The following is a 17,664-nucleotide window of genomic DNA, read 5'->3' as shown; positions in this document are numbered from 1 at the left end:
GCCATTTTCCCGAGGCCCAAATCACTTCATGAAGAACAACGGGTGACTATAGATCCCCTTCAGTGTTTGTTCCCTGGAAGTGACGTAGGAGTGAGGGCGGAAGTGACGTTACACGCCCATACAGTCTCTTTCTATCATTCCCAACAACTGCAGATACAGGAAGCAGCAATTGTTGTATTTGGCAGGAGGTAATTATGTTATTATTCTATAGGCTGAGCAGACTCTTGTGTCACTTTACTGTAGTACAGATGGAGCTGACTCTGGTGCTGCATTGTCATTGTGCAGGAGGGTTGCACTCAAGTCTTCTATTTGTATAATACAGGTGGTGCAGACTTTGTTGTTACTATAATACAGGTGGCGCAGCCTCTGTTGATACTATAATGCAGGTGGTGCAGACTCCGTTGTTACTATAATACAGGTGGTGCAGACTCCGTTGTTACTATAATACAGGTGGTGCAGACTCCGTTGTTACTATAATACAGGTGGTGCAGACTCAGTTGTTACTATAATAAAGGTGGCGCAGACCCCGTTGTTACTATAATACAGGTGGTGCAGACTCCGTTGTTACTATAATACAGGTGGCGCAGACTCAGTTGTTACTATAATACAGGTGGCGCAGACTCAGTTGTTACTATAATACAGGTGGCGCAGACGGTGGCGCAGACCCTGTTGTTACTATAATGCAGGTGGTGCAGACTCCGTTGTTACTATAATACAGGTGGTGCAGACTCCGTTGTTACTATAATACAGGTGGTGCAGACTCAGTTGTTACTATACTAAAGGTGGCGCAGACCCCGTTGTTACTATAATACAGGTGGCGCAGACCCTGTTGTTACTATAATACAGGTGGCGCAGACCCCGTTGTTACTATAATACAGGTGGCGCAGACGGTGGCGCAGACTCAGTTGTTACTATAATACAGGTGGCGCAGACTCAGTTGTTACTATAATACAGGTGGCGCAGACGGTGGCGCAGACCCTGTTGTTACTATAATACAGGTGGCGCAGACTCTGTTGTTACTAATATACAGGTGGTGCAGACTCTGTTGTTACTATAATACAGGTGGCGCAGACTCAGTTGTTACTATAATACAGGTGGCGCAGACTCAGTTGTTACTATAATACAGGTGGCGCAGACGGTGGCGCAGACCCTGTTGTTACTATAATACAGGTGGCGCAGACTCTGTTGTTACTAATATACAGGTGGTGCAGACTCTGTTGTTACTATAATACAGGTGGTGCAGACCCCGTTGTTACTATAATACAGATGGCGCAGACTCAGTTGTTGTTATAATACAGGTGGCGCAGACCCCATTGCTTCTATAATACAGGTGGTGCAGACTCCGTTGTTACTATTATACAGGTGGTGCAGACCCCGTTGTTGCCATATCACAGGTGGCGCAGACCCCATTGTTACTCTAATACAGGTGGCACAGACCCTGATGTTACTATAATACAGGTGGTGCAGACTCTGTTGTTACTATAATACAGGTGGTGCAGACCCCATTGCTTCTATAATACAGATGGTGCAGACTCAGTTGTTACTATAATACAGATGGCGCAGACTCCGTTATTACTATAATACAGGTGGCGCAGACTCCGTTATTGCTATAATACAGGTGGCGCAGACTCCGTTGTTACTATAATACAGGTGGCGCAGACTCTGTTGTTACTATAATACAGGTGAGGCAGACCCCGTTGTTACTATAATACAGGTGGCGCAGACTCCGTTGTTACTATAATACAGATGGCGCAGACTCAGTTGTTACTATAATAAAGGTGACACAGACCCAGTTGTTACTATAATACAGGTGACACAGACTTAGTTGTTACTATAATACAGGTGGTGCAGACCCCGTTGTTACTATAATGCAGGTGGTGCAGTCTCAGTTGTTGTTATAATACAGGTGGCGCAGACCCCATTGCTTCTATAATACAGGTGGTGCAGACCCCGTTGTTACTATAATACAGGTGGCACAGACCCCGTTGTTACTATAATACAGATGGCACAGACCCCGTAGTTACTATAATACAGGTGGCGCAGACCCCGTTGTTACTATAATACAGGTGGTGCAGACCCCGTTGTTACTATAATACAGGTGGCACAGACCCCGTTGTTACTATAATGCAGGTGGCGCAGACCCCGTTGCTGTTATAATACAGGTGACGCAGACCTTGCTTGGTAACTGGTTGCTCTGATGCGTAGGGATAGGGATTATAAAATGGGTCAGCAGGATTTTGTAAATATATGGAATTCTCCTGAACGGCTCAGCTCACTGCAGCGCCCCCTGCCTCTGTATAACTCTCAGTGCACATCCTCATTTGGGGACTTGGGACTGGACATCGGAAGCCAACCATCAAATGTTTGAAACTTTCGATGTGAAGGTAACTAACCATCGCATCAAAAGAATTCAATGGTAAAACTATTTATATGATATGTACATACACAATAATAACTGCAGCTTCGTAGGCAGGGGGTGGGATTGGGGTCTGGAGTAACATCATAATACTGTACTCTCTAATGTGCGGATTCAGTCTTTGTATATAAATGAAGGGACATAAATAAGGGAACAAGAAACCAGTGACTTACTGTACAATACAATGCAGGACAAGGGTTATACACATTGCTGCATTAGTGATCAGAGTACTCAGATACACAACAAGGCATGTTAGGTGCTCTAGTGGGGAGTGAGAAGTATAAGTAAAGAGAAGCACAAGAGGGATGAGGGCCCTGCTCGTCAGAGCTTACATACTAATGGCTGTCCCTGCGTTATGCAGCGGGAACTGTAGGGTACACTACATACCCAGGATAAACCCATGAAGATTCCCTGATGCAGGCAGCAGACAAGGAGCCAGGGGAGTCATAGCTATTAGCAATTAAAAAAAGCCACCATAGGAACACCATTGAATGATTACCACCCGATGGTGACAAACAATCGTAGGCCGCCATCGAATGGTAAAAACCACTACCATAAAAACAAACATTGATGGTGAGTAAACATCAGATGTCAGTGTCCATCCCTAGTGTGACAGGCAGAAATTACAGCCTCCTCGTATGAAGCTGCTCAGGGCAGAGTGGAGCCTGGGAGCCCTGCACAGAGCCAGCTCTGCTCCTTGGCACAATCTGCATACACGGTGGGGATACATGCACCCTCACCACTACCGTGCCTTCTCTATCACTGCACATTGTGACCAGATCTGTGGGTTGGGTTACCACCTTTTCATTTTATGGGCAAAAACAGCACTTTATATGCTATAAAGGCCCCTCGTGCTCTTTTATATGACTTAGAGCCCCCTTGTGCCCTTTTATAAGTCTCAGCGGACAGTCGCACCCCTTCATATGCCTGAAAGCCCCCTTATGCCGCTATATGCCAGCCGAGAGGCCACACGTGCCTTTATATACCTCGGAGCGTTCTCACCCCCTTTTTATCCCTATGAACCCACTTGCACCCCTTTGTATTGGTGGCCTGCAAGTGGGACTAAGTGATATGCAGCTGACATCGATAAACAGGAAGAGGTGCCAGTATGGAGCTCCAGTATGTTAGCCTGCCTTTCTGGGTGCTCAAACAGAGCTAGAGTATGTTTGCCATCTATTCTGGAGAATGGAGTTTTACGTGCATTAGTAATCCGTTCCCGGTGCTGGATTACAGCTCTGATACCCTTAACCAACCATGGCGGAGGGAGCTCTGAGTATGTTAGCCAGGTGTTTGGGCTGCCAGACTGGAGGTCTGAGTAGTTAGCCAGCAATTCTAGATGCCAGAATAGGGCTACAAGAACCTTGTCCATCCCTTCAAGCTGCCCCAATTAGGTCTCCCAGTGCCTCAGCCATCCATTCTGGGTGCCGGAATAGGGCTCTAAGTTGCCGAGCCGTTCATTCCAGCTGCTGGAATAGGTATTGGAGCAGTAGTTCTATCTGTTTGAGAACAGGTGTTGGGTTACTAATTCCATCTCCGCCAGCTCTCGGAATAGGTTTCTCAGTACCATGGGTGTAACTAGAGCTTTGTGGCCCCACAGTAACCTTTTTGACGGGTCCCTACAAAACACTCACCCAGAGGGGGAGGGCATCTACATACAAGATGTCCACAATAACTAGTCATCCATTACTCTGCCCCCAATACTGGAACACTGGGGGGCAACATCATCATATCTAGGGAGGGAGCTATTAACCTCTCACCAAGGAAAGCTCAGACCAACCATGGTTACCAAGTCACTAATAGAGGGGGGCACCCAGGAGTGTCAGTGTAACCCCCAATACATGGATCAGTTCCGCTTCCTCGGGCAAATTGCATCAAGTATGTGTTGTGGAGGTCCAGGACTATTGGCCACAAGAGGACCATTGGTGTAACCTCCAGCAATGACGTGTGGTGGTCACTGAGCAGCCCTATGAAGCTGGGTCAGAGGAACGTCTAAGAAACACTGACCTAGACATTATGGCTCTGGGAATGAGGGGACTTAGTGGTCACTCAGTGTATTACATTTATATAGGCAACACGATAGTGTAGTGGACAGCATTTCTACTCTGCTCTGGGGTTGTGAATTCAATTCCCAACCAAGGTCCTGTATGTGTGGATTCTGTATGTTTTTCTGTGTTTGCATTGGTTTCTTCCAGGTGCTCTGGTAGGTTAGTTGGCTTCTTTCATAAATACCCCTGGTGTGTGTATGGGCTGTCCATGTGGTAGGAAATGTAGATTGTAAGCTCCCCTGGGGAAGGGACAGATGTGACTAAATATTCCCTGTAAAGCACTGTGTAATATGTGCGCACTACATAGATAACTGGTAAGAAATTGCTTCTAATAATTATATTTATTCCTAGATTTCTGTGCAGTGAGGAGTCAGATCTTGATCAATGAAGATGGACAAGGACAGGAGTCACATGACTGAGAGGATACTAAATCTCACCCTGGAGATCATCTACCTGCTGACTGGGGAGGTGAGAGGGTCTGGGAGTGTCACAGTGACATCACTTATATCTATAGTAATAATACAGGGACATGACAGGGGAGGTGGGGATCTGGGAGTGTCACAGTGACATCACTTATATCTATAGTAATAATACAGGGACATGACTGGAGAGGTGAGAGGGTCTGAGAGTGTCACAGTGACATCACATATCTATAGTAATAATACAGGGACATGACTGGGGAGGTGAGAGGGTCTGGGAGTGTCACAGTGACATCACTTATATCTATAGTAATAATACAGGGACATGACTGGGGAGGTGTGGGGATCTGGGAGTGTCACAGTGACATAACATATCTATAATAATAATACAGGGACATCACTAGGGAGGTAAGGGAATCTGGGAGTGTCACAGTGTGACATCACTTCTATCTACAGTAATAATACAGGGACATGACTGGGGAGGTGAGGGGATCTGGGAGTGTCACAATGACATCACTTATATCTATAGTAATAATACAGGGACATGACTGGGGAGGTGAGAGGATCTGGGAGTGTCACAGTGACATCACTTATATCTATAGTAATATCCGAGCAGCAGGGAGTCGGTCTCAGATATAGTATTAATCCCACAGTTCTCACTGGAGTTGGTATTACATTGCTATCAGTATATTGTTCTTTTTCTGTCACTTACAAAAAAGTTTTTGGGGTGCAAGAGATACTATATACTCCACATTTTCATACATATGGGAGATTGTTATAAGATTTTTTTTTTTTGTATATTATGCAATTTGATCACCTGAATAAACAGCCTCATTTCGGTGGAGTTTAATTGACCTTCTCATTGATATGTTCCCAATATACAGGATTACACAGTAGTGAAGAAGACATTCGGTGAGTGTGAGACACCCAGCAGCCGTCCCCGTGTGTCAGTAGGACTGAGCCGGACCCAGAGCCCCATCATGGTGCCTCCACCTCACTCACTGATACATGAGAGACACAATGACCAGAAGATCCTGGAACTCACCAACAAGATCATTCATCTGCTGACAGGAGAGGTGACTGCTGGGAATGGAACATTATACAGTAACATCAGGGGATGTGTCTGGGTGATGACTGGAGAGGTGACTGCTGGGAATGGGACATTATACAGTAACACCAGGGGATGTGTCTGGGTGATGACTGGAGAGGGGACTGCTGGGAATGGGACATTATACAGTAACACCAGGGGATGTGTCTGGGTGATGACTGCTGGCAATGGGACAGTATACAGTAACACCGGGGGATGTGTCTGGGTGCTGACTGGAGAGGTGACTGCTGGGAATGGGACATTATACAGTAACACCAGGGGATGTGTCTGGGTGATGACTGGAGAGGTGACTGCTGGGAATGGGACATTATACAGTAACACCAGGGGATGTGTCTGGGTAATGACTGGAGGGGTGACTGCTGGGAATGGGACATTATACAGTGACACCAGGGGATGTGTCTGGGTGATGACTGGAGAGGTGACTGCTGGGAATGGGACATTATACAGTAACACCAGGGGATGTGTCTAGGTGGTGACTGCTGGGAATGGGACATTATACAGCAACACCAGGGGATGTGTCTGGGTGATGACTGTATCATTGTGTGTGTCAGGTTCCTATAAGGTGTCAGGTTGTCACTTATCTGTGTCTCCATGCAGGAGGGGGAGTATATAGAGGAACACAGGGGTCTGTACAAGGACGTGATGATGGAGAATCACTGGCCCCTCACATCACTGGGTAAGACGATACTGTCATTCATTGTACAGGGGAGAGCTGGTATGGAGGCCCCCTATATACACAGACACATCACCTGATAATCGCTTATAGATGTGTTCTCATACATCTGTCCTCAATATGCCACACATTGTGATTTGCCTGGCAGCTCACTTAGATCCCGTGCTACTCTGCTAACGTTGGGCGTCTTTCATAGAGATGTGTCCTCAAATCTAACCTAAATAACAGCACGCAGTGCGACTTGCCTGGCATGCATGAACCAACAGGTCCTGTGCTACTAGTATACACCAGCAGACTGTGCTGATTAATGTGATATGTGACACTTGTATATCTGTTTGCACCTATGTCTGTATATGATGCACAGCTGAACTTGGAATGAAAAAAGCTGCTTTCGCCAGGTTGTAGCACTTCGTATAGAGATTCAGAGACTCAGTCACACACAGATATACATATGTTGCATGTCAATTAATCTGCTGATCACATCGCATTGTGACTTAGACGCATTTTCAGCAAAAATAGTTGCAAAAAAGTCACCTGGCGCTTTGTGTCTAATGGGACTTGGCGCTCCGTAAGGGGCTTTTTGTCTCGACTGCAGCAAAGATGTGTAAGGGCACATCTATATATACAATGTACTCAGTCACTGTGTGTCTCCTACAGATGGACCCAGTAACAGAAATACCCCAGAGAGATGTCCCTGTCCTCATTATTCACAGGATCGTACAGAGAAGAATCACAGGACCCCACAGGAGCATCAGGTAGGTGGGATTTAGGGTCTCACCAGTATACCACAGTGACTGTCACTACATGATGCATAGATAAGCTGTGTGTGTCTTATACACTGATATTATACTGTTTAGTCTCAATTAAATCAGACATTATTGTTATATGGATCATTTAGAGTGAAGATCTTGATATTAAGGCAGAAGAGACAGATGGAGGAGAAGAGACGCATGTGACTGATAATATGGCAGAAGATATAGAGGGAGAAGAAGAGACGTATGTGAGTGATACAGAGGGAGAAGAAGAGACATATGTGACTGATATGAAGGCAGAAGATATAGAGGGAGAAGAAGAGACGTATGTGACTGATAATATGGCAGAAGATATAGAGGGAGAAGAAGAGACGTATGTGACTGATATGAAGGCAGAAGATATAGAGGGAGAAGAAGAGACGTATGTGACTGATATGAAGGCAGAAGATATAGAGGGAGAAGAAGAGATGTATGTGACTTATATGAAGGCAGAAGATATAGAGGGAGAAGAAGAGACGTATGTGACTGATATGAAGGCAGAAGATATAGAGGGAGAAGAAGAGACGTATGTGACTGATATGAAGGCAGAAGATATAGAGGGAGAAGAAGGGACGTATGTGACTGATATGAAGGCAGAAGATATAGAGGGAGAAGAAGAGACGTATGTGACTGATATGAAGGCAGAAGATATAGATGGAGAAGAAGAGACGTATGTGAGGGGTGATCAGCAGTGTAAGGAGGAACAAATCCATACAGATATCAGCACAGGTGAGTTATAAACACATTACATATTCTCCTTGCTAAGTCACTACATCAATGTACAAGCTTATGAGGGAATTGTATCTGCACAGTGGGGGAGTCAGGTGCCATCAGCCCCTATTATACTCCTGCTCTCCCCCTTACATCATGTCACTGTGTTTTACCAGCCCAGAGATCTGACCAGTCTCCTCCCCACACTCTATGGTGTATCTCATACATCAGGAGCCATCAGCCCCTATTATACATGCTCTCTCCCTCACATCATGTCACTGTGTGTTACCAGCCCAGAGATCTGACCAGTCTCCTCCCCACACTCTATGGTGTATCTCATACATCAGGAGCCATCAGCCCCTATTATACTCATGCTCTCTCCCTCACATCATGTCACTGTGTGTTACCAGCCCAGAGAACTGACCAGTCTCCTCCCCACACTCTCTGGTGTATCTCATACATCAGGAGCCATCAGCCTCTATTATACTCCTGCTCTCTCCCTCACATCATGTCACTGTGTGTTACCAGCCCAGAGAACTGACCAGTCTCCTCCCCACACTCTCTGGTGTATCTCATACATCAGGAGCCATCAGCCTCTATTATACTCCTGCTCTCTCCCTCACATCATGTCACTGTGTGTTACCAGCCCAGAGAACTGACCAGTCTCCTCCCCACACTCTCTGGTGTATCTCATACATCAGGAGCCATCAGCCTCTATTATACTCCTGCTCTCTCCCTCACATCATGTCACTGTGTGTTACCAGCCCAGAGATCTGACCAGTGTCTCCTCCCTGCACTATAAAACCATATACTCCCACATCACAACAAACTCCATGTATACACACACACCAGCTATAAGCACACACTTATTGCACAGTCCTTCCACCAATGCTTGTCTACAATGAATAATTCAACCTATAATAGTACTGTCTATGTGACGCTTTGGAGAGAGGTGGTGAGTCTGAGAGAGTGAGAGTTCCAGTGGTGGGGAGCAGCACAGGCAAAGTCTTGGAGGCAGGAGTGGGAGGATATAATGAGTTGGGCGGAGAGGCGCCAGGCATTGGCAGAGCAAAGTAGGTGATGAGAGAGTGGAGGGAGATGTAGAAAGAGATGAAGGGGGGAGACATAAGGTGGCTTTATAGGTGATTGTAAGGAGCTTGAATGTATTGATGGGGAGGTAGAAGCAGTAGTATGGAGAAGATGAGCTGGACCGCAGCATTGAGGACAGATTACATTGGAGAGAGATGGGTGTTGGGGAGGCCACATAGGAGGAGGTTACAGTAGTCCTGTTTAGAGATGAACAGTGAGTTGATGAGGGTCTTCGTTACCTCTAGGGTGAGAGGGGCTCTGATCCTGGAGATATTTTGAAGGTGGAAGTGGCAAGACTGGGACTGAATTTGGATATTGAAGCAGAGGGCAGAGTTAAGGATATCTCCAAGACAGCAGACTTGTGGGATGTGGTGAGGTTGTCGATGGAGGTGAGGGGACTCCAGATGGTGGGAAAACAATCGGCTCAGTCTTAGACATGTTAAGCTTAAGAAAGCACTGTGATATCCAAGAACATTTGCTCTCATTGTAAATTGTTTATTCTTATACATTTGTTTCCAGTAGATGGACACACAAGCAGGAATACCTCGCAGGGAGATCTCATCGTGTCACCAGATTTTATAATAGAAGATAAGAACATAAGACAAGATTGTCCAGGAGAGACTCCAATTACCCTAAATATACATCCAGCACTTCACAGTGCGGATATGTCATCTTGTCCCTCTAATCATGAGGAACTTTCTCCTGATATTTCAGAACTTGCTACACACAGTACAGCTCATATAGGTAATAGAATATTATCTTGTTCTAAATCTGGTAAAAGTTCTATATGTCGGTCAGTTTCTGTTAGACATCAGAAAAGTCACACAGGTAAGAAACCATTTCCATGCTCTGAGTGTGGAAAATGCTTTACACAGAAATCTGATCTTGTTGCACATCAAAGATGTCACACAGGTGAGAAGCCATTTCTATGTTCTGAGTGTGGAAAATGTTTTACAGTAAAATCTGATCTTGTTACACATCAGAGAACTCACACAGGTGTGAAGTCATTTTCATGTTCTGAGTGTCGGAAATGTTTTACACGTAAATTTGTTCTTGTTACACATAAGAGAACTCATACAGGAGAGAAGCCATTTCAATGCTCTGTGTGTGGGAAATGCTTTACCCAGAAATCTCTTTGTGTTAGACATCAGATTACACACACTGGTGAGAAGCCGTTTACTTGCTCTGAGTGTGGGAAATGTTTTTCATATAAAGCAGCTCTTGTTATACATCAGAGAAGTCACACAGGTGAGAAACCATTTCCATGTTCTGAGTGTGGGAAATGTTTTTCATATAAATCAGGTCTTGATAGTCATCAGAGACATCACACAAGTGTGAAGCAATTTCCATGCTCTGAGTGTGGAAAAGGTTTTACAGTAAAATCTGATCTTGTTAGACATCTGAGAACTCACACAGGTGAGAAACCATTTCCATGTTCTGAGTGTGGGAAATGTTTTTCATATAAATCAGGTCTTGATAGTCATCAGAGAAGTCACACAGGGGAGAAACCATTTTCATGTTCTGAGTGTGGGAAATGTTTTTCATATAAATCAGGTCTTGATAGTCATCAGAGAAGTCACACAGGGGAGATACCATTTCCATGTTCTGAGTGTGGGAAATGTTTTGCACAGAAATCAGATCTTGATAGTCATCAGAGATGTCACACAGGGGAGAAACCATTTCCATGCTCTGAGTGTGGGAAATGTTTTAATCAGAAATCAGCCCTTCATAGACATCATAGAACTAGACACAGGAGAAATACAATTTCAATGAGCTGATATTCATGGACCCAAAGTGCTGCACAGAGCACAATCCAGGTGTGTAGAGGGAAAACACAATGAATAGCATCTGAATAATGAGCACAATAAATACTAATCTGGGGAGACTCATCCTAGTTGGAGTTTCTACAGCCTCATGGGACCCCAATAGTTCCTACCAATTGGCATTTATTGCGCTACCATCATATACAGTTACAGTGTTATCAGCTCTGTATATGTGACCTGCAGACGCTCCTGGTGACTGATCGCAGTGTGGTCTATGCTCTCATTTTATTCACCTATATCACATTTATATGCTTTGGATATTGAATAGCTGCTGAATATTTACACTATGGCCGATTGATGCAACTAATGTATATTAGGTACTGCATCGATACTATATACTGTAATAGCTGTGTATATTAATGTATATAATAAAAGCCTCTGTGTCATACAATATGCTGGATGTACCATTCACTCCCTGAAAGCTCGATTCAGGGAACACAGATGAACATGGTAAAGGGTCACCAGCCGCACAGTGTGTCGCAGCACTTTGCTACCAATCACAGCTGTGGTCCTGAAGACCTGTCACATGTAGGGGTGCAGCATGTGAGGAGGACAAGCAGGGGCGCAGACAGGCTCAGGTACTTATGTGCTAAAGAGGCATTATGGGTGTTTACATTACATACCTTGTTCCCACAAGGGCTCAGTGATACTATGGATCAGGGGTGGCCAACCTGCGGCTCTCGAGCCGCATGAGGCTATTTTGAGCTTCTAATGCAGCTGGGCAGACCCCCATTATTACTGAGAATACTGGTCTCTGAAGCCATCGGAGACTGAAGAAGCCTCTGATCGCTTCAGAGGCCAGCGTTACCAGTAATGCAATGCACAGGTGGCGTCATGATGTCACCCGCGATGTGAGGAGCCCACGCGTCTGCTGGATCCAGTTAGATCCAGCAGGCGGCGGAAGCAGCAGTGACGGCGGGAGTCGGGAGCCCTGATGGCTTGGAGCGGTGCCAGCATGAAAGGAAGTTTCTTCATAGGGGTGTGTGCTGGGAGGGGTAGCTAGTGCTGGGGGCACTTCCTTAGGGGCACGACTACAGGGATATTGCAGGAGGGGCACAGCTAGAGGCGGCATTGCTTAATGGGCACTGCTACAAGGGTCAATGCAGAAGGGGCACAATAGCTGCAGGCATTGCTTAATGGGCCAGCTCCAAATGGTGCATTGCATAAGGGCCACAACTAATGGGGGCATTGCTTAATGGGCACAGCTACAGGGGGCATTGCAGAAGGGGCACAACTACAGAGGGCATTGCATAATGGGCACAGCTACAGGGGCATTGCAGAAGGGGCACAGCTACAAGCGGCATTGCAGAATGGGCACAGCTACAGGGGCATTGCAGAAGGGGCACAGCTACAAGCGGCATTGCAGAATGGACACAGCTACAGGGGACATTGCATAATGGGGGCATTGCTTAATGACCACAACTACTGGGGGCATTGCATAATGTGCAGAGCTACAGGGGGGCACAGCATAATGGGCACTGGCATTCTCAAAGTATTTTATGTGGTTCTGGATTTCAATATGTTTATGTGGATCTGGCTTGTTTCTGTGTATTTTGTGTGGATGTGTGATTTATGTGGATCTGCCTTGTTTATGTGAATGTGTCTATTTCAATGTTTTCTATATTGCTCTGGCTTTTTCTTTCACTCTAGCAGTGAAAATGTATATTGGGAAGATTATGTAAAATGTGTATATTCAATGTCCTGGGCTTGCCCCCAGCGTGACTAAAAAGGGTGGTGTGACACAAGGTCATGCTCCTGCAATGTCATACCAAAGGCGTGTGCACAAAAGTGGGTCGTGGCCTTGTGTCAGCTAGGACACGCGCGTATGCTATCAGCTCTTTCGGTTGACTACATATATTTTTTGGCTCTTTGCCTCCGACTGGTTGGCCACCCATGATAAAGATTGAGTCCTGTGCTTAGATGTTGGTGTAGTCAGCCTGGTCAGCTGGACCTGTATATGGGGCCATAACTGCAACTCTTTCTGTACAAATAGGGGTTACATGACTTGTGTGCGGAGTCTGTTACCCGTATTCCCATATGTGTAGGTAACACAATACTAGGATGACATGAATAACTGATAGAGGAGACCAGCCTACAGTGCTGGAATGTGCAGGATAAGACATGTAATTCTCTGTATTTAGGTCTGTTACCTGTATTCCCCTGATGTGTAGGTAACACAATACCAGGATGACATGAATAACTGATGGAGGAGACCAGCCTACAATGATGGAATGTGCAGGATAAGACATGTAATTCTCTCTGTATTTATGTCTGTTACCCGTATTCCCCACATGTGTAGGTAACACAATACCAGGATGACATGAATAACTGATGGAGGAGACCAGCCTACAATGATGGAATGTGCAGGATAAGACATGTAATTCTCTCTGTATTTAGGTCTGTTACCCGTATTCCCCACATGTGTAGGTAACACAATACCAGGATGACATGAATAACTGATGGAGGAGACCAGCCTACAATGATGGAATGTGCAGGATAAGACATGTAATTCTCTCTGTATTTAGGTCTGTTACCCGTATTCCCCACATGTGTAGGTAACACAATACCAGGATGACATGAATAACTGATGGAGACCAGCCTACAATGATGGGATGTACAGGATAAGACATGTAATTCTCTCTGTATTTAGGTCTGTTACCTGTATTCCCCTGATGTGTAGGTAACAGAATACCAGGATGACATGAATAACTGATAGAGGAGACCAGCCTACAATGCTAGAATGTGCAGGATAAGACATGTAATTCTCTCTGTATTTAGGTCTGTTACCCATATTCCCCACATGTGTAGGTAACACAATACCAGGATGACATGAATAACTGATAGGAGACCAGCCTATAATGATGGGATGTGCAGGATAAGACATGTAATTCTCTGTATTTAGGTCTGTTCAGCAGTAATAGATGTACCACTAAAACACATTGCGGTTAGAGTGGTGTAACTAGTGGTATATTTCCTGTAATAGGTAAAGAAGATACATGTGGTAGTGCAGTGGCGGGCTGGGCCGGGGGGCAGGGTGCCATGTGCCCCCGGGCCGCGGGCCGGTGCAGTCTGTGTCACTGTGACACAGACTGCACCGCGTTTGTAGCGCTGACCGGACGGCTATGCGAGCGGCCAGGAGGCCGCTCTGAAAAACAAGGACGGCCCTGATTCAGAGCGAGCGCTCTTTCAGAGCGTCCGGCTCTGAATCAGGCCCTCAGTCCTTTCGGACCTTCCATCCTCAGAGTAAGGCCAAGGGTCAGTCCTTTCCCAGACCGTCTGGAACTAAGAAAGTCACAAAGCCCAAGAAGAGGCTTGGAGTGCTAGGCGTCCAGCTGCCAAGCCCGATGCCAAACCCTCAGCCTGACAGGACGGGCCTCTCCTTGGGGGACCCGAAGATGGGAGGCCGACTTCAGTTCACCCAGTGTTGGTGTCATACAACGACAGGCACATGGGTAAGGGAAGTAGCAGGATTACTATGGCGACAACACCTCATCAGTAGGGTAAAACTAACCTGTCTCACGACGGTCTAAACCCAGCTCACGTTCCCTATTAGTGGGTGAACCATCCAACGCTTGGTGAATTCTGCTTCACAATGATAGGAAGAGCCGACAGCGAAGGATCAAAAAGCGACGTCGCTATGGGTACGCCCTTTCCTTTCAATACAGGCCTCCTCATCAATTCTGCCTTATGGGACATCAGATGGATCAGGAAAAGGCATTGGAACTGAAGAACGTTATTCAATCTATGCTTCTACAGGCAGTTATAGTTACGGTACCTACTCCCCAGAGGGGAATGGGGTATTATCCCACTCTATTTTTGTTTCCAAAACTGAATGGTACATACAGGCCTATCCTAAATTTCAAGTCCCTAAACAAATTTCTCTGAGTGCCTCGGTTCAAAATGGAATCCCTGCGGTCAATTATACTGGCTATGGTACCTGGGGATGTTATGGTGTCTCTGGACATACAGGATGCCTACATGCACGTCCTGATAGCTGCGGCTGACCAGAAGTACCTCAGGTTCGCAGTGTTACATCAACACTTCGTTTCAGGCCCTGCCGTTTGGACTGTCCACGGCACCCAGAGTGTTCACCAAACTTATGGCGGTAATGGCGGCCTGACTGTGGCTGCAGGGGGTCCGTCTTTTACCCTGCCTGGACAACCTGTTATTGCTAGCCAGGTCTCGGAATTGCTTCTTCAGCATCTACAGCTGACAATAACAGAGTTACAGAGCCACGGTTGGTTGATCAACTGGAAGATGTCTTCACTGACGCCCTCACAGAGGATGTTACATCTGGGGACATTGTTGGATTCTCAACAACAGTGGATTTTCTTAACTAGGGACAAGATAACCACATTGCAGCAGCGGTTTCGCAGCTGCCTGAACAGTCACCGGGTGTCGATGCACTCTGCAATGCAGTTACTGGGCTCCATGGTGTCGACCTTCAACATGATGGTTTCATTCCCGGCCTCTACAGACTCTGATCCTTTCCAGATGGGATGGATCTCCATGCCAGATAAGAACACAGACATTGGTACCGTCTCTGGAGGTATGTCTGTCTCTAACTTGGTGGCTGCTCACAAGTCACCTTACCAAGGGCCATCCCTTTTGGATTCTGGAATGGATCCTTCTTACAACGGACGCCTGTCCCCGGGGTTGGGGTGCAGTGACAGGTTCACACCTCTTCCAGGGAAGGTGGTCAATAGAGGAGTCAGTACTTCCAATAATCATATTGGAACTCAGGGTGGTTCTAAGGGCTCTTCAACAAGCAAGGCTCATACTTCATGGAAATCCTGTGCAAGTCCAGTCAGACAAGGCCACCACAGTGGCCTATATAAACCGCCAAGGAGGCACTCAAAGCCGGGCGGCACTGATAGAGGTGTCCCGCATCCTGACTTGGGCGGAGGTAATATACCAGCCATATCGGCGGTGTTTATCCCGGGAGTACTAAACTGGGAAGCGGACTTCCTAAGCCATCACGACGTACACCCAGGGGAGTGGTCACTTCACCAGGAAGTATTTCAGCTTCTGGTGAACAAGTGGGGTCTTCCCGAAGTAGATCTAATGGCATCTCGGCTCAACCACATGCTGCCATGGTACGGCTCCAGGACAAGAGACGTGGAGGCTCTGCTGGTAGACACTCTGTCGGTCAAATGGACCTTCCAGTTCACGTATTTGTTCCCTCCATTCTCCCGTCTGCCTCTGGTGATCCGGAAGTTCAAGCAAGAAGGTATGCTGATGCTGGTGGCACCAGCATGGCCCAGACGTCACTGATACGCAGATCTTCAGAGTCTATCAATAGACACTCCGATGCTGTTGCCACAACATCTGGACTTGTTGTCTCAAGGTCCTTGTCTCTACCCAGACCTGAGTCATCTGTCTTTGACGGCTTGGCTCTTGAGACTACCTTCTTGAGTTCCAGGGGTTTTTCCAGCTCGGTGGTAAACATCATGCTTAGAGCTCGCAAGCCTGCTTCTGCGAGGATTATAGAGTGTGGCACACCTTCTTTGAATGGTGTCGTCCCAGAGGTTATAATCCTTGGACATTTGGATTATCCAGGATTTTGTGAGAGTGTGATACTTTATGTGTTCCAGAAATTCTTCCTTCTCTCTTCTCCTCCTCCGGCCATTGTCTTGTTACGAAACTGAGGTGCCTTGGCTTGGGGGCGGGGTATAGGAGAGGGGCCCGGTGCATCCTGGGAGCACAAGTTTAACTATGAGGTGCCCGATGACTGACATCATCAACCTATAGCCCAAGGTCTCCTGTGGATACCTATGGACGTTCAGTTGTCCAAAAAATCGACCCGTGTGTACGCACCATTAGAAATAACTTTTGCAAATAGAGGAAGATAAGGGGATTACCAATGCTGGGCTATGGTGGCCCTGGCAGATACTATAATGTGACCAAGGACATAGCAGGCAGATTTAGGAACAGTGGAAGGATACCAATGTAGGAGGGCTATGGGGGGGGTCTGGGGTTAAGGTGAGGCCTAATACATCATATATAAGGGTAAACACTTACAACCAAAAAGAGTGTAGAACAGGACATTCCCAAAAACATGGAAAATAGAGCCGTCTTAGCGGCAGAGACGCCAGCAAAATGTTGACGTCGCAGGCCATATCTTATGGAGTTTAGAGGGAGTGAAGTACAATCTATTTAAGAGCTTGACAGCATTTCAGTATGATTGGTGCATTTAGAGAGGGAGAAGGAAGAAAGGTGAATAGATTCCCACTGTTTAATGGTGAAAGTACATTGGAGATCAGTCTCCCACTTAAGTTGAACTAGGGACTTATCCGTCAATACCAGTACGATGGCATCACGGGAAGGTCTAGTCAACCTGCCTAGAACTCGATCCGTGGGTGATTGAAACACATTGGGATCTGTATACATACTATAAACCCAGTGTTTAAGTTGAAGGTGATAGAACCAGGACGAGGGACTTAAATTCAATTTAACACAAAGGTCAGACAATGGTAAGATGGAAGATGGGAAAAGGAAATCTGTCAGAGACCTGATACCTAGGCGCATCCAATAAGAGATATGCAGATGGGGCAGAGTTCTATCTAACGCCTGGAGGGAAACATTCCTT

General features: G+C 46.3%; 1 protein-coding gene across 3 annotated transcripts; it reads left to right on the top strand.

Moving 5' to 3' along the window:
* Positions 1-81: 81 nt before the first annotated feature.
* LOC148502494 (uncharacterized) lies at positions 82-11,460 on the top strand. 3 transcript variants are annotated; one of them, XM_088449769.1, is made up of 7 exons: positions 82-188; positions 4,813-4,929; positions 5,765-5,956; positions 6,586-6,664; positions 7,319-7,416; positions 7,560-8,181; positions 9,775-11,460. In XM_088449769.1, exons 2-7 carry the CDS (start codon positions 4,846-4,848, stop codon positions 11,028-11,030), a joined length of 2,331 nt encoding a protein of 776 aa, XP_088305895.1. In that variant the 5' UTR covers positions 82-188; positions 4,813-4,845; the 3' UTR covers positions 11,031-11,460. The 3 variants fall into 3 exon arrangements, with proteins under 3 accessions (XP_088305895.1, XP_088305893.1, XP_088305894.1); XM_088449767.1 differs by having other exon boundaries at positions 9,772-11,460; XM_088449768.1 differs by lacking the exon at positions 82-188 and adding an exon at positions 263-322 and having other exon boundaries at positions 9,772-11,460.
* The last annotated feature ends 6,204 nt before the right edge of the window (positions 11,461-17,664 follow it).

Source organism: Taudactylus pleione, unplaced genomic scaffold (assembly GCF_031769625.1).
Source record: "Taudactylus pleione unplaced genomic scaffold, aTauple2 ptg000495l, whole genome shotgun sequence".
NCBI lineage: Eukaryota > Metazoa > Chordata > Amphibia > Anura > Myobatrachidae > Taudactylus > Taudactylus pleione.
The sequence above is the reverse complement of the archived record's forward strand: the minus strand, read 5'-3'. Positions and strand labels throughout refer to the sequence as shown.